Here is a 23,476-nt window from a genome sequence, read left to right as displayed (position 1 = left end):
CAAGTTCTCCGTGACGACACAAGGTGGGGGGTGCCAGGTGCCGGCAGCAAGGGGCACCCACGGCCGCCCCCCCCACCCCCACCCCCACCCCCACCCCCACAGCCGGGTTACTGGGACCGGGGCGGCCCCGAGGAGCCCCGAGCGAGGGAGGCGGGCGGGCTCGCAGAGACCCTCACTCCCGTGGGGTGCTTCAGGGGTGCGGACGGGCGGGAGGGGGAAGGGGGGCCCTTCCCCTCCCCCTCCCCGTGCCCAGGACTGCTGCCCCTCCCCCGCCCCGTCCCCGTCCCCGCGGAACTACGAGTCCCGGCATGCCCCGGGGCGGCGCGGGCCTCAGGGCGCGTGCGCGGCGGGCGGCCGTTGGCTGGGGCGGCGGCTGCGCGGTGGCGGCGCGGTGAGGTCTGCGGGCGCTGGCAAATCGGGCCCAGGATGTAGAGCTGGCGGCGGCTGACGGCGCGTCTGACGCGGAGCTGGGTGGGGTAGAGAGTAGGGGGCGGTAGTCGGGGGTGGTGGGAGAAGGAGGAGGCGGCGGCGAATCACTTATAAATGGCGCCGAAGCAGGACCCGAAGCCCAAATTCCAGGAGGGTGAGTCGGGGCCCCCGGGGAGAGGCGGCGGGGGCGCGGGGCCGGGGCGCGGGGCCGGGGGCGCGGGGCCGGGGGCGCGGGGCCGGGGCCGGCGGGGGCCGACGCGGGCCGCGGCCGGCGGCGCGCAGCGCTTGGTGCGGGGGGCGCATTGCGGCGGGGGCGGCGGGGGCGGCGGCGGGCGGCGGCGGGCGCGGGCGGGGAGGCCGGGGCGGCGGGGCAGCGGGCGCGGGGGCCGCCCATTGTGGGGAGGCGGCGGGCGCGGCATGGCGGCGGCGGGGCGCTGATGTGGCGGGGGGAGGGGCGGCGGCGGGGCAGGCCCGCGGGGGAGGGGCGGGGCGGGGCGGGGCAGCCCGGGGGCGACGGGCGCGGCGCGGGGGCCCGGGGGGCGCGGGGGCCGCGGGGGCCGCGGGGGGAGTGGGGCCCCCGCGCGGGAGCCGAGCGCCGCTGCGAAATGGCCGCTGCGAGGCGAGGCGAGGCGAGGCGAGGCGGCCGCGCCATCATGGCGGCCCGCGCGGGCTGCGCAGCGCCCCCTCCCGGCGGCCGCGCGGGGCTTTGTGCGCGGGGGCCGCGGCGGCCCGGGTGGGCGGGGTGCCCCCTGCGCCTGCCCGCCCCGGCCCGCCCCGCCCCGGCCCGCCCGCTAGGACCCCGCGCGCCGGAGGGGGCGCCCTGCCTCCGCGGGGAGGGCTCCCGCCCGGGCGTGCGGCGCTGCAACTAGGCGTCCAGCGCGGTTGGGACTCGTTTGGTTTTGTAAAAGTTATTATTTTTTAAGATTTTATGTATTTATTCACGAGACACAGAGAGAGGCAGAGACACAGGCAGAGGGAGAAGCGGGCTCCCTGCGGGGAACCCAGTGTGGAACTCGATTCCAGCGCCCTGCAGCCATCCCTGAGCGGAAGGCGAAGCTCAGCCGCTGAGCCAGCCAGGCGCCCCGGGCGTTAGGGTTCCGGTGATGGATCTGCCCGCCCCACCCTACCACCCCCCGCAGCAGCCCCCGCAGGACGTTTGCATCTCCAGCCCTGCGGTGTGCGAGATGCATGCGGTGTGGACGCCCCTGACCCGAGGTCGCGGTGGTTGTCCCCGAGCTTCCTGAACGTCCGCACTGCGGTTGGAGTGTTCAGTCGCAGTTTTGTCTCTGGCTGGCCCTGTGGTTGCTGTGTGGACGGAACCGTCCTGGGCGGGGCCCCGAGGTGCTCCCTGCTGGGTGGTAGTGGAGGAGGGCCACTGCCTGGGCTCAGCCCTGCCGCTTTCCCTGGGAAAGTGCTCCACCAGGGGTGGGGGCGGCTGCAGAGCCACGTGCTGCGCTGACCCCTGCAGACCCTGTCCAGGGCCATCGCTTCCACGGGGTTCTCCTCTCTGGCCTCCTCTAAGTGGTTGTTTGTAGGACAGGTTCGGAGAGCAGGAATGCCTTGCCGGTGGGCACAGAGTTAGTTGTTGGGGCACCGCAGGACTGATTGGTCAGAAACTGTTTCTGCTTATGGTTGCTGTAAACTCGGAAGTTTTTCATCAGGGTTCAGCACGTTGTAGGTAAGCAGCGTTTGGGTGCAGTGACACATCTGTCTGTGTGGGACTCCATTCTCCTTTTGAAATTCTGATACAGCACAGAGTAAACTGTTGGCATTTAGCCTGCTGTCAGGGAGGGCCTTTTTGCCTTGTCAGGAATTCACCGGTGGTAGTAGCTTCTGAGCATTTCCAGTGCACACAGGCCAGTGGGTGGAGGGGGCCTGGAGTCTCATGGACCTTGATGGAAGAGCACTGGACAGAATTACCTTTGTTTCAGGATACCGGAAGGATCAAGAGTGGGCAAAGGCTTTACAAACCATATCTGATATGCTGGTGTGCTCTTTTCCCCCATTACAGGTTTTTCTCCACGTACATGAAAACTAGGCCGTAGGTGTTTATTACCCTGGCTCCTATGCCTCCTGTTCACTGTGTATTCATCAAGACAATAGGAGGGTCAGGTAGCCAGAATGGAGGTCAGAAGGGCCTCAGTCTCAGGACAGTAGACTTTTGCAGAAGCCAAAAAGGAATAAAGCCATTTTCAGGGTGTCTTTATTCTTTTTTCTTTTTAACAGGTTCCATGCCCCACGTTGGGCTCCTGACACAGGGCTTGATCTCAGCCCCCCTAAGATCACGACCTGAGCTGAGATCAGGATTTGGATGCTTCACTGACTGAGCCGCCCAGGCGTCCTTAAGGATGTTTCTAAACTGTGCCTGGAGAGTGAAGTTAGGAGACACAAGTCTGTTGTTTGTTAGTATTGGACCTTCCTTATATCCCCAGGGTCTCGTCCTTGCCCCTGGTATTCAGTGATGGCTCCAGCCCAGTTCCCCGCTGGGCTCTGGACTTGTATACCCAACTGCTTCCTAGACGGCTCCATTTTGGGTGTGCTGGATCCACTCTTCAACAGTCCAAAACTGGCCCCCCCTCCCCCATTTCCTGTTCTGGTTAATGCTTCCACAGTCTGGAAGTCTTTAAATGACCACTTTTGCATAGTCGGTTCTTCACGCGTACCTGCTTTTGGTTCAGACCTATTTCTGATTTCACCGTGGACTGCTTATTTGTAGTCTCCACTTGAAGCTTTGCATAGGCCCAGGAACCTCTGCACGAGAATTACATGGAGAACTTCGATCAAAGTAAAGTTCCTGGGGCTGCTCAGAAGGGTCTCATACAGGTCCCTGGTGTAGCTTGAAAATCTGCAGTTTAAAAAAAAACTCCTGAGATTCTTGATCACATTTGGGAATCCTCACAGGATAAAGTCCAGACTTCATAACGTGGGACTCCGTGATCTGTGTAGCTTTGATTTCTACTTTCATATGTTATCCAGTGATAGTGAACTATTTATACTTAAATGGTAGGTAGCCTAATAGTGTTTCCTTGTCATGTTTCTATGCTTTTGTACTGGTTGCTTCCCTTTCATAGGGCTCACCTGCAGGCAGCCTGCTTCCCCCTATGCCTATGTCTCTGCCTCTCTCTCTCTCTCAGGAGTAAATAAATAAAATCTTTAAAAAAACAATAAATTGGTGAAAACCTTATTGCCCTATAGTTTTAAGAGTTGAGCTGGAGGTGCCTGGGTAGGTTAAGCATCTGACTTTGGCTCAAGTCATGATCTCAGGCTCCTTGCTCAGCAGGGAGTCTCCTTCCTCTTCCCCTCTTCCTCTTCCAATGTGCGCTACTCTCTCAAAATCTTTAAAAAAAATGTTGAACTAGTAGGTCATTTTTAACGATTTTAGAGCTGAAAGAGCTGTTTGTGGTGGAGTACTTTTGTTATCTTTGGGTCTGATGAAATCCAAGGGGACTGAAAATAACGTGCAAGAAAATCCATTTCTATAGTAATTGAAAGTGATCTTCAGGTCTGCCAGGAATTCACTGCCTGATTGTCTGATGAGCCAAGTTGGCTTCCACATCTTAATCCCTTACATTTAGTTACTCTTGCAAGTCTTAACTGTAGGTTTGACATAGAGTATGATTTCCGAAAGTTAGAATTCTTATTTTAGTTGGCCAGTAAAAGGTTTGGAAGGAGAAGATAATAGGGAGATTATAGGGTTCTAAATATGGAAATATTTTAGGGGCCCCTGGGTGACTCAGTTGGTTAAGCATCTCACTCTTGATTTTGGCTCAGATCATGATCTCGGGGTCCTGCTGTGGAGCCCAGCATCAGGCTCTGTGCTCAGCATGGAATCTGCTTGAGGATTCTCTCTTTGCCCCTCCCCTCTGGTGGCCCATACCCATGAGTTCTCTCTCTCCCAACTAATTTTAAAAAATCAGGAAATATTTAAAAAATTGTGTTCTTCAGATATTGAAAAATCCAAATCCTGCCAAAAGGTTGATACAGTGGATTTTATTGGTTTATAAGGTGTTAGATGATTTGATGATCTACATAGATTGACATTCTACTCAATTTTTTTTTCTGTTTACAATGTGTATGAAGGTGATTTTTTTGTTGTAAGGTACTATTGAAGTTTGACCTGAAGTATTAATCTGTACATAGCCATACTCTGCCAGTGTTTCAAGGAATACATGGGAACACATGATGACCCTCCCACGTGACCCTTAGGTATGAAGAGAAATTAAAATTAACCTGGCATTTTTTTTCTTTTTTTTTTTTTTTTTTTTTTTTTTACTCTTACAGGTGAGCGAGTACTGTGCTTTCATGGGCCTCTTCTTTATGAAGCAAAGGTATGAAATCTGTTTTCCTTTGAGAAGTTAGCTGAAATGACTGGTCAGATGACTTTTGAGCATCAGATTTCAGTGGTTGGTAGGAAGAGAGTTAGTTGCCTTTTTCAGATTGGTAGTCCATAGAGTCCGAATGGGTCAGGTACAGTATTGCCACCTTGTCTTTTACCTTGTGACCTGCTGATGGCCCAGCAGCTGGAGGGAGTATTTGAGGGGAAAGGTAAAAGCCTGGTTGTTTGTGGAGCAAGTGCATTGTGTACTTAGTGACTTGTGAGAAAATACTGCCAGTCAGTTTTGGGTGTAAATGATGCTGAGTGAGCTCTAAACTAACATGGCTGCGTTAAAGATAAACGTGAACATTAAAAAATGTGACAACATTGAACTTGCTGGTTTGTCTGTCAGAGTTTGAACCCCAGGGGCTTCCTTTCCTCTGTATCAGTGCTGTGGTCCCGCAGTCAGAACTGATTTTACATTTAGCCGGAGGTAAATGAGATGATGTGTTCCCAAGTAAAACAGATTTCTAAAAGTATATTGTTTCTGCTTTCAATGCAAATATGTTGTGACTGTTTTTAACACATAATTTTTAAAAACAGTATATAAAATAATAAAGCATTTAGTTAAATACAATTTCTACAGCATCTTTGGTATTTATATGTTTGAAAATGGTCTTAATCTTGAAGTGCCCATGTGACCAAATAATAACTGTTTTTACGATTTCTCAGTTGTTTCAAATACATAGATGTGTGTTTTTAAAGTTCTAAAATGGCTGAATATGGATTCATGGAGAATCTGGTAACTTTATGTTTTAATGATGTCATACTAACACTCCGTAAGTTGTGAATTCTATCAATCGTTTATATCTCTGAATGTTACTTTGTTGTGTCACCTCCACTAACCTGGCAGATTTTTTCCCTCAGGCAGCAGAAACTCCAGGGAATGATTTTTAAATGGCTGTTGGGATGGCTTAAACTATCATGGTTCTCTTGGTTTACTCAGGATAGACTTAATCCAGAACGAGTAGTGATTGCTTGTCATAGTTAATGATTTCCTCATAATTCATTCTAATTTGGCTTCTTTTAAGAACATAAAATGTTTTTCATCTGTCACTTGGCTAGTTGCTGATATTCTGCAGCAGAAACAGTTGATTGCCTTCCATAGGTAAATGACACTTTTTAATAATTTGGTATAAATAATTTTCTTTAGCTAAGTTTGTTTTTGAAATACATAATGGCTTCTGGTTGGTAGACTTTGAGAAAGTGCAAACACGGCTTTAATTAGCCGTTCTTGGAGTGCTGAGCCCATTGATTTAAGCGTCAGGGTGACCTCTTAGGGGGTTTTCAGCTTTGCTAGACTGGATCCAACAGATGGTGACTCTGAGCATCTTTATGACTGGTGATGAATGTGAGGAGCCCGGAGCTTGAACTCCTGCCTCTGTGAGAGTCACATTTTGTTGTGCTCGATTTGGCCATCAGTCTGAAAGGAGTGTCTCTGAAAGATCGCATACTTGAAAAGCACACGTGATGGTTGTCTTTTTCAAAACATATTTCTGAGTGAACTTTTTCTTTTTTATTTCAGTGTGTAAAGGTTGCCATAAAGGACAAACAAGTGAAATACTTTATACATTACAGTGGTTGGAATAAAAAGTGAGTATTAGTATTAGATCTTTAAGAGCAATGTTTTATTTCTAACAAGGTAGCTTGTGTCCTGTGTGTCATGGTTTTAACCTAATACATTTATCAAAGCAAGGGTATTGCATTTGTAGTATGAAGAAAGTAATAGAAACGAGGTTACACAGCCATTTCATTTTGAATTCTTTGGATTATATCTGTTCTAGTAGAATGTCTAATAATTGTTAGGCATCCAACTATTTTTCTGGTTTTGGTACATCTTAGTACAGCTTGAGTTTTTTGCCTCAGCACAAATTCATTTACTATATGTTATTGCAAACAGTTATACTCAGAGCTAGTTGGATTTTCCTGCCTAGAAAAGGAAAAAGGATAAGGTTGCCTGATTAGGAAGTAATGACCAACTTTTATATTCTGAGCTTTGGTAACAAATTAGGCAGAGAGTGATTTCATATGGTTCACTTTTTAGAATATTAATACAGATACAGAAATTTAATTACACAACCTAATGTTTCACCTTGAAGAGTTATTAGACTTTTTTTTTTTTTTTTAAGGAGTGTTGTACTGATCTGTTGTTACCGGGAGTGGACAATGGTCATAGATTGAACACATTCTAGGATACCTAGCCCGTGGAGCTCTTGTTCAGTGATGAGTCTTTCTCTTTGGGACCCCAAATATCACACACAATAATGGACTCTTTTTTGGTGCTTAAAGTTGAAGAGCCTGTAATTTTTACTATGAGAGGTTTTAAATGACTTTATTAGTGATATTTTGTCTTTCAGAGATTGCTAGAAAGTAGTTCTTCAGGGGTCGTTTTCTAGCAGCTTAAAAGGCTTTGTGTCACCTGTGCCCTGTGCATGGTCCCCCATCTGGTTTGATGAGCACTGTTGGTATGCAAGGAGGTATTCTTTGGGACTTTGGTCTTGTTTCAGGTGACACAACCCAGTTTGATTTTCTTTTTTTTTTTTTAAAGAAAAGTTTTCACAAAATGCTTTTAGCTAAGAAGAAATACCAGACCCTTCACTTTTCTTCCATTAGTGTAGTTGTAGAAAGGTGGAGATCTAAGATGTGTAAAAGCACATTTCTGACAACTTGTAATTTTCCCCCCCCATTTAATGATTAAACTATTTCTAATAATGACAGCATTTTAAATAGAGAAATTGGGAAAGTAATGGAGAAAACTATCCTTTTGTCTTGTAGAAGTAAACTCATTGTAAATGTGATTTCAGTAGGAGTGCTAAATTACTTCTCATATCCAGGGAAGTTCATCGTATGGCTCCTGGTGTATATTGTAGATTTCCCTATTGAGAAAATGTTTAAACTGTATTTCAGTCTTGTATTATTTTACATATACTCTTGTCAATATTGGGTAAAGTTGAGAACATTACAGTAAGAATCTCCATTCTCTACAGATCATAGACCATCTCATTTGTGTGCATATCATGTGTAGGAAACTTAAAGTCCATCTAGGAAATAAAAAAAAAACTTACATTCATGGCATAGCTTTGTCCCCCTCTCCATGTACACTTGTAAATAATTATTTTAGCATTTCATTGTTATAGCTGTGAATACACAGTTTTTGTGCTTAACTCTTTTATGTACAATATATGAGTAAATGTATAGCTTAAAGACTTGGGTTTTGAGTGACATTTGTAACTTATAAAAAATTGTGAAAGTGCCAAATGCTTGTATTTCCTGATTTTGTGGCTTCAAAATAATGTTTTTTCCCTTTTTAGAGTTCAGTAACAAAAGTAAATGATAAGCTGCATAGATTTGTTTTCAGCTAAGTTTATATGCCGATTCCTTGAAAAAATAATTTAAAAATGGCACTAAACATTGGAGATCTTTAGTATCTTTGTAGATGTGTTGAGAATATTAATGAACAAAGATGTATTTTTTATAGGTGATTAGGAATGTAGATCAATATATGTAATTTTGGAAAATTTGATCTTAGTGAGTTTTTAAGAGTTACCTTTAAATAAGCCCATTTTAAAATGAGGAGTTACTCAAATGCCCAGCAAGCGTGTTACGTTTATGTTTAGTACTGTGTAAGCAGTGCCACGGGTCAGTGTTATGTGGGAATTAGTGACAAGCTTCCTTTGAAAATTCTGAACTTTTTTATGCTTGTGACCTGTGAAAATTTCTGAACATCTGGCCTTGAGTTGTTACTACCCTCAGTGATATTCCTCAGAGCAAAAGATGTTATTTTATTTTCCTGTGGTTCAGCAAGGATTTTCAGCTTCTGACACATAAAGGAAACTCTGGAATTGATTTGGTTTTTATTTATTTTTAAACGTGTTATTTAAATTTTTTTTTTTTTTTTTTTTTAACTAAATGCTGTGCTCAGTGTGGGGCTTGAACTCATGACCCGGAGACCAATGAGAGTTGTGTGCTCTACTAACTGAGCCTGCCAGGTGCCCCTTGATTTGGTTTTTAGATTGAGGTACTTATTTAGATGCATCTTCTCTCAGAATGGAAAGGGATTTGCAAGTTGCAAGCCTTAAAATGGAACTTCATGGTAAATAAAAATTTGCCATCTCTTAATTTAGAATGGGAATAGTTCTAAGTAGATGTATAAATAAAAGTAAGATTCTCACTTTGAAAATGGTTTGTAGGATACTTTTAGAAAGTCATACAACAAAAGCCCAATTTCCAAATTGGAGTTTTTTTTAACTTTAGTAAATATGTAAATATTTTCAAAAGCACAGTAGATAATATATTTCTAAAGTTTCAAAAACCTTACTGGAACTTGTTGACACAGACAATTAAATATTCCATTTGTAAATAAATCTTAATAAAGCTTAAGCTAAATTCTGCACCTAGTGACTGAGATTACTTTGTACTATGCTGTCTGTATCAGAAGTGCTGTGAGGCCCAGGCGCTCTGAACAAACTTTGAAGACACGTGAGGATATTGTAGCCCTTTTTCCTGTTCCTGAAGGAGCTCCCTCAGTACACCACCCCCTCCTGACCTCTAGGTAAATGCATGTTTTCAAGTTTTCTCTAGGAAATCATATTGAGGATTGCTTTTTCATTATTTATTCTCCTTTTGGCTATCTTATGTAAGAGGTCAGAGGTGGGAAATCATTAAATGAAAGATTTTGTTTTGAGGCTACATCTAACTGTGTCACTAAAGGAGCTCCCTCGGCAGGAGAAAAGAATCACTTTGCATGAATAGTTAAGCCTTCCCTAAGAAATACTTTGTTTTTGTTTTCCCCTTTGGGGAGAAAAACCACATCAGAAATCTGGAAGGAGCTTTTCTACATGCCAGGATGCTTAAGCAACTAGATATTTTTCAAGAGTGGTTGGTTCTACCTCCTGATGTTCAGAAAGCCATCTCTGGATATGTCTTGGAAGTTAGTACATTCCTTGGTCGTGAGTGAGTGAAGGTTGAGGACTGTGTAGTCTGATAAACTATGATAATGGTTTGATCTACAGTCTTAGCAGAATAGGTCTGGATGGTATTTGAGTGTGATCAACTTAATCACGTTTCTGACCTACCTTTAGTGTTTATGTGTCAGACTCGCGACTATTGTGTATATATTATTGAATTCTTAGAATAATTCTGTCAGGGTAAGTACCGTTACCCCCATTTTACAGGTGATGAAAATAAGACACAACTAGTTCTGTCTGTAACTTTGCTGTTATATTACAATATTGTTAGCTTTTGATGGATTCTTTCATTTTTTTGGAAATTAAAATTCTTTAAGATCTCTTTATCCTGTAAAGGTAGTTGCTTAGAGACTCTTAAGTGTCATGCTCTTAAGTCATTTGAAAAAAGGATTTGAGTAATCTGCTTTTGGAATCTGGCAGATTTAGAATGCTGCTTTTGATATGAAATGTTTACTTCCTTTACAGAACAGATTTTCATTTTAGTTGAGAATGGATTTGTAGTCGTAGCTAGTTAAATTTTGTCAGAGAAATCCAAAGTCTTACCTCTTGAATCTCTAAAAAGTAATTGGTGGACAGAATCTAAATAGTAGTAAAAAATAATTTTGAATGATAATTTAACTTCTCTTTTTCAGTTGGGATGAATGGGTTCCAGAAAGCAGAGTACTCAAATATGTGGACACCAATCTGCAGAAACAGCGAGAACTTCAAAAAGCCAATCAGTAAGTTTTGCAGCACGAGTATGAGAAATGAGAAATGTCTATAAATTTAATTTTGAGAAATGGAAAAGTAGAAATCATGTTGGCTGCCTGCCTAAAAAATGATTCTTGGTACCTATCAGCTGCTGTGTGTTGGGGCTTTAACTTCGAGCAATCAGAGAAGCCTTTTCTAGAAAAAAGGAGTTGTTAGCATACCGGTCATTTCTTGAGTCTGTCCATAGAGTTAGGTAGAAAATAGCAGGATGTTGTTGGAATTCCTGTAGTTGCAAACTCACTGTGATCTTCCTTCCTGATTCTATTATACTTGGAAAGGGACATGGGACGTCAGTTTGAATATAAATCTCAAATGGAATCAAGGTGGCACGATTTACTTTTCCACATACTCATTTAATGACAACTTTATTGAAATTATTTTTGAAGGGAGCAGTATGCAGAGGGGAAGATGAGAGGGGCTGCCCCAGGAAAGAAGACATCTGGTCTGCAACAGAAAAATGTTGAAGTGTAAGAAGCTCTCTTTGTTTTAATTTTGCATATTGTTTTATACGTGAAATTCAAACTCAGTACTCATTATCATGTTTTAGGATTTATTGAAAATGGAAATTGGAACATTTTTGACTTGAAAAATGCCAATGAGAATCGCATTCTCAAGTGTTGGGTTGTTGAAAATAGGTGATAATTAAATACTCCTTAATTTCCCTTAGGTTTTTGTACCACCCTGCCCCCTTTTTATTATGGTGAAATATATGTAACTTAAGATTTACCACTTAACTCCTTTTTAAGTGTATAATTCAGTGGCATTGAGTATTTCCACAACCCTTACTTTTTAAGATGTATTTGTGCATGTATGTTTTTTAGAGTATTATCAGTTGGATACAAGTCAGGTAAGGTATTTTTTGGGTAGATTTGGTTCTCCTCTAGCACTAAAAATAAATACTAGTTTAATTCTTCTCTTGAAACCCATGGTAAGAATGTGTGAGATGTTAACAGTTTCAAATTACCTGTCCACCCCATGGGAGAGGAAACATTTCTTGTTAACTCTTAAGATTTAGAATATCTTGGTAAAAAAAAAAAAAAACTGTGTGGAAGTCATACACATATGACAAAAACTTTAATCAAAAGATCATTTGGGATCCCTGGGTGGTGCAGCAGTTTGGCACCTGCCTTCGACCCAGGGCGCGATCCTGGAGACCCGGGATCGAATCCCACATCGGGCTCCCGGTGCATGGAGCTTGCTTCTCTCTCTGCCTATGTCTCTGCCTCTCTCTCTCTGTGTGACTATCATAAATAAATAAAAATTTAAAAAAATTAAAAAAAAAACAAAAGATCATTTTATTTCTTGTGATTTGATTATTCTCCTTTAAAAACAGGTAGTTTAATGAGAGGTTGTATTCTTGTCAAAGGATCAAAAGTGACAGTGCTCTAAAATATGATTTATCAAAGAAGTTTTTCCTTAGAATTATATCGTATTGCTTTACAGTTAGCGGTCTGGTCTGACTTTACTACCTAAATGTGAGATGTTAGTCATGAAGGTAATTAGACGTTTGGAAGGTTGAGGTGATAATTGATGGCCAGGGAGTGGGTGTGCCACTGAGGGTGTCCTGTAGCTTTCATTAATAAACAATAACAAATGATGCAGTTTTTTGGAAAACTGCCATGTGGTAGTATTCATTAGGGTTTTAATAGCAAGTGAGTCTTAAAAGTCAGCAGTTTTCTCATATGGGAGAATATGATGGATTTATATCAATAAAATAATACATATTTTTTAAAAGATTTTATTTATTCATGAGAGAGACAGGCAGAGGGAAAAGCAGGCTGCATGCAGGGAGCCTGATGTGGGACTCGATCCTGGAACTCCAGGATCACGCCCTGAGTGGAAGGCAGATGCTTAACCGCTGAGCCACCCAGGCATTCCAGTACAATAATATTTTTGATATGTTAATCCTTTATCATGTTAAAAGTTGGTGTAGAAAATTAGTCTACATAGTAGTAGACTTAAAAACTTAGTATTTGAATATAAAGCGTACATATAAAAATGGTTCAGTAATTACATGAAATAAAGTTTTATTTATTTATTTATTATTTTTTAAGGTTTTTATTTATTCATGAGAGAGGCAGAGACACAGGCAGAGGGGGAAGCAGGCTCCATGTAGGGAGCCCAATGTGGGACTCAATCCCAGGTCTCCAGGATCAGGCCCTGGGCTGAAGGCAGCACTCACCGGCTGAGCCACCCGGTTGTCTCTGAAGTAAAGCTTTAAACTCAACTTTCCCTTCCTTGGAGAATTGGGACCTCTTCACATTTATGGACTCCTGGGTCCTTTTGAGGGCTTCTAGGTGTTTTGGGTCTTCTGTGTCATCAGGTAGGATAAAGGTATATTCTAGGATCACCTGGTAAATTTTGTGCCCTAAGACCTGGAACTTCCTTTTTCTCCAAGAGCCTTTATTAGTAGGAAAGATGACATTTTATTGAGCTCATTATCTGGGTGGTTAGAGAAGACCTCAAGTAATTTTTAGCATTGCTTTTCCCTAGTAGAATAGCAGGTATATTTTAAAGTATATGGAAATAATGAGTAATTAAACCTGACAATATTTTTCCCCCATTTCTTTCATTTTGATTTGAGTTTTGATACATTTTTTTGATACAATTTTTAATGTTTGGTTTTATCCTACTTGATCTTTAGGGTTTAGTAATTGTTCTTTTTCTGAATATGCATAGAGAAGTAAAGTAAACTTTGTTAACATCTTGGTCCTTAAACTTTTTTTCCCTAAACTAATAGTGAATATGCGTGATGTTTGTTAGTACTTTGGCTTCAAAAGGTTGTGCTTTGGTTCATTGTTTAGTGGAATGGCTTTTCTTAAGAGTGACTTAGGACTTCTCTTATTTAAATTGAAATCTAACAGCTAATATTTTGACTATATACTTGGTCATAGGGCTTAGAGAAAGAAACAGCACTAGCAGTTTATTGTAGGAAATTTTTGCAATATGAGAAAGCTTGCTTTTTTTTTTTTTTTAATTTTTTTTTTTTTTTTTTTTTTAATTTTTATTTATTTATGATAGTCACAGAGAGAGAGAGAGAGAGAGGCAGAGAGAGAAGCAGGCTCCATGCACCGGGAGCCTGATGTGGGATTCGATCCTGGGTCTCCAGGATCGCGCCCTGGGCCAAAGGCAGGCGCCAAACCGCTGCGCCACCCAGGGATCCCTTTTTTTTTTTTTTTTTTTTTTTTTTTTGAAAGCTTGCTTTTTAATTAACTGTAAGCAAGAAGGTTGAAGCAAGAATGTTCGTGATTCTTTGCTGCTGCGATTCATTTAAGTATAGTTTATAGATTATATAATTAGGGCCCATTGTCAGTGTTTTTCCTTTAGTTTTGTCATATAGAATAAGTGTTTAAGGAATGCCTGTCAGAGCTCTAGGTTTCTCCTAGCCACCACCTGTGTTCTTTTTTTTTTTTTTTAAGATTTTATTTATTCATGAGAGACAGAGAGAGAGAGGCACAGACACAGGCAGAGGGAGAAAGAAGCAGGCTCCATGCAGGGAGCCCGACAGGATCACACCCCGGGCTGAAGGCGGCGCTAAACTGCTGAACCACCCAGGCTGCCCGCCACCACCTGTTCTTAACGTGTATAAGTAAAAATTTATGGTTTAATCTGACCCAGAAATAACTCTCCAACAAATACTTGTGCTCCAGAAGTTTAAACTTAGAGAAGCAGGAAAAAACTTGTACTTTTGGATGGCCGGATTTTTTTTTTTTTTATATTATTCATGAGAGACATAGAGCCAGTGACATAGGCAGAGGGAGAAACAGGTTCCATGCGGGGAGCCTGATGTGGGACTCAGTCCCGGGACTCCAGGATCACACTCTGAGCCGAAGGCAGAAGCTTAACCGCTGAGCCACCCAGGCATCCCAGATTTTTGTATTTATAACCAAACACAAATTAATTTGAATTGCAAAATGAACCCCATGCTCTAAATTAGGTCAGTGCAATTAATAACATTTATAAATGTTTTTTAAAGCAGTAGAAGAGTCCACATAATCCATTGTTCTGGTTCAGTCCCACCAGATGTAGGCCATAATTGTGGGCTTCAAATGGATTTCCTTGTGTTCTATAAATAGTTGTGTGTGAAATTAAAATTAATAATTTACTGTTTGCTAGTTTGTAAATAGACATGAGTTAAGTTGCTGTTAGAAATGTGGTGACCAAGAGTAAGGAGACATTAACTTTGTTCTATGTAGGGGAAGAAGAGAGTATTAGGTGTTGAGAAGGAGGGAGTGTCCAGTTGAGAGTAGTTTAGGGAAACTGGCCAGTGAGGGTGGCATGTGCCCTGCACCCTACTCTCTGAGCTTTCTGGTACTGAGTTAATGGAGGAACTTTATTTTGGTGGAACTAATAATGTAATCTTATAAACCATATAACTTACATGCTGTGAACTTGTAAATTAGTAATATCCTAGAACTCTCCCAACATGGTGGTTTTGGTTTATTTTTGTATTATATGGAGGGAGGTGTGAATTTAACCATCTATCAATGAAAATTCTTATCTAAGCAGGAAACTATTTGCAGCTGAGTCTTACCATCTAAGGCAGTATTTCCGTATGAACTTAACCATTGTAAAGGGGAATTCACAGAGGCAGCTTTAGTAGCAACAATCACTTATTTTTCTTTCTTTTTTTCCCCATCCCCTTTTAGGAAAACCAAAAAGAACAAACAGAAAAGTAAGTATATTAACTTTGTTAAAATTATTTACTTTTATTGCATTTTCATTTTGAAATTAGTGTTAAAATGTTAAAACTTGAAAACTTTTTAGAATAGGCATATTATGTTGGTCATCTCAAAGATGAGTCACAACAACATTCTATAGAGTCCATCCAGTTCATAGTATCGTACGTGGGTAGTAGAGACCCAACTCTGACATTCTTTTTACCATGGAGAGACCTATGTCACGGTTAGTCTTTTTTTTTTTTTTTTTTTTTTTTTTACGGTTAGTCTTTATAATTGAGAAGAACATATTTTGGGGCAGCCCGGGTGGCTCAGCGGTTTAGTGCCACCTTGAGCCCAGGGTGTGATCCTGAAGACCTGGGATCGAGTTCCGCATTGGGCTCCCTGCATGGAGCCTGCTTCTCCTTCTGCCTGTATCTCTGTGCCTTTCTCTCTCTCTCTCTTTCTCTCTGTCTCTCATGAATAAATAAATAAAAATCTTAAAAAAAAAAATAGTTTGTAATAAATATCAGATGATAATATTGGTAAATGTTACCTGCTGCTATAAAGTTATATTTTTGGTAAGACTTTAAGATTCTTTGCTTATAGATGCAGGCAACTCCTGTATAATGGGAACATGAAAAGAGGAAGGGGTATCATGGGACTGGTTTCCTCACAAATTTCTCCTGTATTAAGCTGAAATCTCCTCCTTGTCCTGAATCTGTGCAGCGCCTGGAAACGGAGATGGTGGTAGCACCAGTGAGACCCCTCCACCTCCTCGCAAGAAAAGGGCCCGTGTGGATCCCACTGTTGAGAATGTGAGTGGTTCCTCGACATATTAGTATCTGTAGTCTGTGCAATCAAACAGAACTTGAGTCTTGAGAACATTGTTAACCAAATTAACTACTGAAATAAAAATACTCCTATTTTTGGATGAAGGATTTTTAAAAAATACATCTTTCTTTATTTCACTTGTAGCTCTGAATATGTCCCTGTTATGTCTTCCCCAGCTCATCATCAAATACTTGTTTGCAAGCTCTGTTGATGTACAAGACTAAATATATTTCATTGATGTTTCACTGTATAGACTTAACAATTCATATTAAACAGTTTAGTATGTCCGCAGATGACTTAATAAACCCATAAAAAATGCCACAAAAGTTTTATCTGTGCATGCATGAGAGTTTAGAATTTCTTTAAGTGAAAAATGTCTTATTTCTAAAGTTTGGAATTTGGAAGTAGAGTTTTTATTTAATTTTAATATAAGTGAAGCCGAGATTAGGAACCTGGTATGCTTAGAATGGTATGTTTTGAAAACAGGCACTTTTGGGCAGTTAGTGAAGACTTCATTAGGAGTCAGTACATTTGATTTTAGATGTTAAGTAATTTCATGGTAGTCGTGTTTGGAACAGTCCTTGGTATCAGCGATAAATATGAAAACACCAAGTTAAAGTGCACCCAGTCTGAGTGCTCGTTTACAAAGAAAAGAAAATGTGATAAGTTTGTGCCTTCACACAAAAAGGCACCAAATAGACGAATTCTCTGTGAAGACAAGATTCTTTGCTCCCAGCAGTTTAGCTATAGGGGTTTTTCATTTCGGAATTGTTGAATGCCAACTCTGGCAGTCCACCTGAATACTTGGTGCCTCTAGAGATTGAGAAAATCCCTGTAGTTGCTGTCTCAAAAGATGGGGTTTCAGTGCCAAAATCTTTTCTGTCCAGGAGGAAACCTTCATGAACAGAGTTGAAGTGAAAGTGAAGATTCCTGAGGAGCTAAAACCATGGCTTGTTGATGATTGGGACTTAATTACCCGACAAAAACAGGTACTTTGAAAGCTACATAGATTGTCATCTAGAGATGTTTTTGCTAGTGTGAAAAAGAATTTTAAGGAAAAATCTATATGGACTTGAATACTGAAGGAGTATGAGTGATGAGTGGTTTTTTTTTTTTTTTTTTTTTTTGGATGAGTGCTATTTTAATTCAGAGACTATGAATAGTGTGATCGCCAGAAAGCATGACTTGGAAAGGAATACAAGTACGGCTATAAAGTCTCGTGAGTTTATATTGAGAAAAGGTTGAGAGAACTCAATTTTGGAGGGTGCTAGGATAGGAAATCCTTCTGAAAACCAATAAAGACAAGCATGTGTTTTCCTGTTCTGTTACTGAAAATGAGATATCCTTCCATAATCTTGGGACTAGTGAGGTGTGATGAGAAGCACACAATACTTCCTGTAAGGTCTTCTGAATCTGTTCCAGTTCCTGTGTCTAATTACTAGTGTAGAGAACACGGCATTGTGAGGTACACGGGGGACATTGCAAGGGTTCCATCGTCAAATCCAGATAGATGAGCCAAGTCTTAAAACAGGTGGCACGGGCAGGAAGGGGGTGGACTTGGAGTGTGACTGGTTGGGGCTCATGAGACTTCAGACCTCAGTCACAGACAACATGTGGACCTCATTTGTTCTGGGGCCCAACTCCTGGTGTCAAACCTTGGCCTTATCAGGGATTCAGACAAGTGACTTGGCCTCTCCATGTTTTAATCCCTACCTCACTCCTGATGTGAGGATGTAGAGCAGTTTTAGGAATGCTTCAAACAGGGTCTGGCACATGATGCACATGTAGTACATAATGTCCGTGTCAGGAGCCAACCACTTCTTTGTGGTGCATTCCATAGATTGTGAGTAGTATGAACGTATGTCCAGTAGGTTGCTCATCTTCAGAGCTGTGCTGTCCAATATGGCAGCTGCTAGTCACACTTGGCTACTTAGTAGAAATTATTAAAAATTTTTATTAGTTCCTCTGCTACATTAGCCTTGTTGTAAATAAATGCTAAACAGTGCCATTTTCTATTTCATAACTGTTAGGTGGTCTTTTATTGCATAGAAGCTTTTCCAATGTAATTTTTCTTTAAAAATAAATAAAAATACTGGAATTGAAGTGTATTTTTGTTTTCATAGCTCTTTTATCTTCCTGCCAAGAAGAATGTGGATTCCATCCTAGAGGATTATGCAAATTACAAGAAATCTCGAGGAAACACAGATAATAAGTAAGAATATATAAATCTTGAAAGTATACACAAAAGATTTTTCTTTTAAGTATTATTCCAAATAAATCCTCTGAAATGTCCACTTTCTCTAAAAAAAATAATGCCATCAGAAACCAGCAAAATAAAATTTCATTGATTCGACGTGAAGTTTGGCCTCCAAACTTACTATTTAAAGCACCAGACAGTAAATATTGTATGTGAAATTGAAGTTATTATGTGTAAGTGTATATAACCACAATACACAATTGTTTGAAGATGTTTTTAAAAAACATTTTTAGCCTCAGGGCTAAAGCTTGCTTTACTTCTGGAATTGATTTTTCTTGTTCTTTTGTTTAGAGCTCTAAAAATCTGTTCAGTAAAAGTTCATTGTTATAAGTTCAACCTTCAGTTCAAATCTCTCACTCTTACATTAGTTGAATTAATCTCTATTTCTCAATTCTTTTCAGTGACCTGCTTTGAAATAAAGATTTTTGTCTCTCTGTCAGGGAGTATGCTGTTAATGAGGTTGTGGCTGGAATAAAGGAATACTTCAATGTGATGTTGGGCACTCAGCTACTCTACAAATTTGAGAGACCACAGTATGCAGAGATCCTTGCAGATCACCCGGATGCACCCATGTCCCAGGTGTATGGGGCACCACATCTACTGAGATTATTTGGTAATATCCTCTTTAAGAAAAAATGTACTTTTTATCCTTTGGGTTTTTTTTTTTTTTTTTTTTTAAGATTTTATTTATTCACGAGAGACACAGAGTTGCAGAGATACAGGCAGAGGGAGAAGCAGGCTCCCTGTAGGGAGCCCAGTGCCTGATGCCGACTTGATCCCAGGACCTTGGGATCACGCCCTGAGCCAAAGGCAGACACTCAACCACTGAACCACCCAGCATCCCTGTCCTTTGGATTTTTAATTATTTTATCTTTCCTGGTTGGCATCAAGGGGTAACAGAAAATAACATAGAATATTCCATTTCAATATTCACTTTTTGGGATCCCTGGGTGGCGCAGCGGTTTGGCGCCTGCCTTTGGCCCAGGGCGCGATCCTGGAGACCCGGGATCGAATCCCACATCAGGCTCCCGGTGCATGGAGCCTGCTTCTCCCTCTGCCTATGTCTCTGCCTCTCTCTCTCTCTGTGACTATCATAAATAAATAAAAATTAAAAAAAAATTTAAAAAAAAAAAAAAAAAAAAAAAAATATTCACTTTTTATCTAAAATACTAAATATCAAATCTGTTTAAAAGTGAGGAGTTTCTAAAATCTGTATTTTAAAGGAGTCAGCGATTTCATCTGCTCCCATAATGATCATAGCGCTTATAGAGCTATCTTGAATGTAACTTGGACTACATTGTTTTGTTTACACAGTACGAATTGGAGCGATGTTGGCTTATACTCCGCTGGATGAGAAGAGCCTTGCTTTATTGCTCAATTATCTTCATGATTTCCTAAAGTAAGTTTACTGGTATGCTTGAAATTAAAAACATGAATTAGTATGGTGTAGTGGAAGTCACTCTGATACATTGGCAGTGTGGACAAGAACAGAGCAGTGAGGGGTGCCAGAGTTGAGGCTGTTAATGGGGCAGCATACGTGCAAGTGGTGAATGCCACAAACTGCTGGAGTGGTGTCTGATGGAATCAACTAGCCAGTCTTTTGGAAGGATCCATGCTTACTGTCACAGATCAAAATTCTAGACTGAATCAAAAGTTTAAGTTTAAAATTGAAACTATTAAGATAATGATGAGAAAATGGTAATATTTTCATTATCTTTAGAGTTGAGAATGGTTTTTCTAAATACTCAAATTGTAGAGGAAATAGTCGACCATGTAAAAGATTTAAAATTCTGTGATTAAAAATAGTAACAAAGAAAAAGAGTTTGATCAAGATGAGCAAAGCGATGACAACCAGTACTCTGGGATCCCACAGGGGTGGCAGTACCGTGGGCTCCTGAAAGTGGGGGGTTCCCATGGTCCGAGGATCTCAGTCCCGTTGGCCAAGATTAAACAGACTGCAGAAATGGAGAAGGAGGGCAGTTGTGTCTGCCCGCTTTTTGGAGGGTGTTCTGGCAATGCCTTTTGGAAATTCCAGTGTGCTTCCCTCGGACCAGACTGTTATTCCTCTGGGAACTGACCCCGTAGAAAAGTTGAGGTGCATAAAGATTTCCAAATGCATGAAAATGTAAGATTTATGTGTATGTAGATAGTAATGCAGAATTGTCAACACCCAAGCTGCCATTAGAGGGTGTAGGTGTAAACACACTGATGAGGAAGCTGTCCGTGTTGTGGTGTTGAAACAGCCGCGTTGCAGGAAAGCTAGGTGTGGTTGGAGTCCCCTCATTGACAGAGAAACATTTGTACTCTTGGGAAAAGATTAGAAAATTGTGGATCATACTGAAGGGTGGGTTAGTTCTTGGGCACAATTGTGGGAGGGAAGGTTGGAGTGGTTAGTTTCTATTTCATATATTTCTGTATTAGAATTTTCTTAAAGTGACACCATGTATTTTATAATCTCAACATTGCAACACATGCCTGGGTATCTACACGGCTTTATAGTGCTTGCTCTGTCTTTATAGTGCTTGCTCTGCCAGTGATCCTCTCAGCCCGATTTCTTTATGAAATGAAAGTGTTCTACTGCTTGAGGGCTTCAGTTCAGGACCCTTGGATTTTTTTTTTTTTTTTTAATTTTTATTTATTCATTATAGTCACACAGAGAGAGAGAGGGAGAGACACAGGCAGAGAGAGAAGCAGGCTCCATGCACCGGGAGCCCGACATGGGATCCGATCCCGGGTCTCCAGGATCGCGCCCTGGGCCAAAGGCAGGCGCCAAACCGCTGCGCCACCCACGGATCCCTGGACCGTTGGATTTTTATGGTGTTTGTCAGTTTCCGAATCTGTTTCATGCAGAGTTTCTAAGAGCTAAAGAAAACACCAGATACTGCTTTAGGATGCAACGTCTGCTTTGTAAAGATAGTCTAAGCTCTCGCACTGGTGTTCTGAAAACACCTGTTCTTTTACCGTTCTGAAATTGGGAGCAACTCTGGACCTACTCTGGACCTCCTCCTTCCTTGATGCATGTTGTCTGGTGGGTGTAGCCCAGTGTATCTGAATTGTAACCACAGGGTTTTACCTCGAAATCTTTAGTGTATCTTGCAAGAAACTGTGCAGCTTTTGTGCATTGATTTAGTTCGAGGTAGGATTCTCTTTCATCTTTGTAATGACTAATACTTTATTTTTAGGTACCTGGCAAAGAATTCGGCAACCTTGTTTAGTGCCAGCGATTATGAAGTGGCTCCTCCTGAGTACCACCGGAAGGCCGTGTGAGGCGAGGCGCAGACCCTCGCTTCGTTTGGATCTCTGTAAACACATTTTTGTTTAGTCCTTCTCTTGTACAAATGATGTACTTTGAAAATGTTAGTGTATAACAGAGTTGATGTTTGTTTTCTGTTTGATCTTAAACAGAGAAAATAAAAGGGGTTACAGCTCCTTTTTTCTTTCCTTTTTTTTTTTTTTTTTTTTTCATTTCAAAGTTGCTACCAGTGTATTCAGTGACGGACAACGGAGAGACATACTGTAGATGGTTCTATTGCCTAGTCGACAAAGCTGCTTTGAATGCTGGTGGTTCTATTCCTTTGACACTACGCACTTTTATAATATGTGTTAATGCTCTATGACAAATGCTCTGATTCCTAGTGCCAAAGGTTCAATTCAGTGTATATAACTGAACACGCTCATCCGTTTGTGCTTTTTTTTTTTTTTTTTTTTTTTTTTTTTTTTTAATGGTGCTTAAAGAGTCCATCCTTTGCAGGCCATCCATGTTGTTCCTTAGGCATTTTATCTTTGCTCAGATTGTTGAAGAATGGTGGCTTGTTTCATGGTTTTTGTATTTGTGTCTAATGCACGTTTTAACATGATAGACGCAATGCATTGTGTAGCTACAGTTTTCTGGAAAAGTCGATCTTTTAGGAATTGTTTTTCAGATCTTCAATAAATTTTTTCTTTAAATTTCAAAGAGCAGTGTGCTTGTGTGGATGCATTCTGAAACCTTTGTACACTGTGTATTCCTTTCATATCTAGACTGATTTTTCAGGTAGGTGTTTAATTTTTTTGTTTGGCCATATTTATGGAAGGAGGTGGTTGGCTCAGTATTGAGCCAAGAACCGTTGGCAGTTTGCTATTGAGTTGTGGCTAGCAGTCCATTTTGGGCAGTAAGGAAATTTTTACCTGCTTGACACTGGCTTTCTAACTATTGTAACATGTTTACATATTCACCATGCCTAATATGTAGGATTTTCTTAATTATTCATTAACCTCGCCCCTCACTTGTAAATGGAGCATAAGAATAGAATTGACAGGTTCGCCTGATTGTACTGAGGGCAGTAATCTTCCATGGACACTCTGTGAAGTGTTGGTGAGTATTTTCACTCAGCAGTGGTTCTTGGTGCGGCTGGAGAACGGGCTGTGTGGCGGTAAGAGTAGCTGGACTAGAGTATAGTCAGGATGGCCCTGAGGGGCAGCTATAGTTCACTGATGTGTATCAAGAAGTGAGATTGGGTTAATGTTAAAGTCTCTGTTTATTCAACGTATAGCTGAGATAGGTCCTTAGTTTTACACGTATGCCATCGTGATTCTGTATTCGTATTTACTGTGAAATGACAGTTGAGGGCGGAGTCCTGGCAATGTTGGACCCTTCTGGATCTGCTTGTGGCAAGTGGCGCGATCTAGAGTTTTTAGTCTTAAATTTATTTCTTGAGTGAGTACTTGAGCCACACGAAAGGCAAAGCTGGAAGGGCAAGAAGGAGCTTTGCTTTGTTCCTGACGAGGGTGGTATGAGACCAGCACTCCTGGCTTCTCCTCCCTATCCTTCCCTCGTCCACTGTGGTTCAGTTAGTAAGTAGTGCATCACTTCTCCACGTCCTGCTTTAGTACCGGCCTGGAACCTGATGGCCGTATCTGTGAAGGCCTTGCCTGCTGGGGTGACTGGCTCACTGTCGGGGCGGGGAGCGGTGGCTGTGTTCCCAGAGCCAGTGTGTCAGTGTGCCTGTCGGCACCATGATTACTTGGTTGAGACGGGTTTGTATTTGTCCTGTTGAATTAGTTGTGACATTTTCTGGGATACTGATCCTGCTCTGGGTGATACCACCTTTCCATGCCTTTCCCTTCATTCTTCAAAAGCGGAGTAACCCTAAAATGTGTTTTTTTTTTTTTTTTTTAATTTTTATTTATTTATGATAGTTACACACACACACAGAGAGAGAGAGAG

The 23,476-nt window shown here is 41.6% G+C and overlaps 1 protein-coding gene across 2 annotated transcripts; it reads left to right on the top strand.

The window, feature by feature from the left end:
- Positions 1-450: 450 nt before the first annotated feature.
- On the top strand, positions 451-22,225 carry MORF4L1 (mortality factor 4 like 1). 2 transcript variants are annotated; one of them, XM_038533035.1, is made up of 13 exons: positions 451-583; positions 4,711-4,757; positions 6,330-6,397; positions 9,240-9,356; positions 10,404-10,490; positions 10,908-10,988; positions 15,171-15,196; positions 15,909-15,997; positions 16,901-17,002; positions 18,137-18,225; positions 18,711-18,883; positions 19,585-19,669; positions 21,453-22,225. In XM_038533035.1, the coding sequence occupies exons 1-13, from the start codon at positions 544-546 to the stop codon at positions 21,535-21,537; spliced, it is 1,089 nt and encodes a 362-aa protein (XP_038388963.1). In that variant the 5' UTR covers positions 451-543; the 3' UTR covers positions 21,538-22,225. The 2 variants fall into 2 exon arrangements, with proteins under 2 accessions (XP_038388963.1, XP_038388964.1); XM_038533036.1 differs by lacking the exon at positions 9,240-9,356 and having other exon boundaries at positions 463-583.
- Positions 22,226-23,476: the final 1,251 nt, after the last annotated feature.

This window comes from Canis lupus, chromosome 3, assembly GCF_011100685.1.
Source record: "Canis lupus familiaris isolate Mischka breed German Shepherd chromosome 3, alternate assembly UU_Cfam_GSD_1.0, whole genome shotgun sequence".
In the NCBI taxonomy this organism is placed as follows: Eukaryota; Metazoa; Chordata; class Mammalia; order Carnivora; family Canidae; genus Canis; species Canis lupus.
Note: the sequence above shows the minus strand (reverse complement) of the source record. Positions and strands in the feature narration are given on the sequence as shown.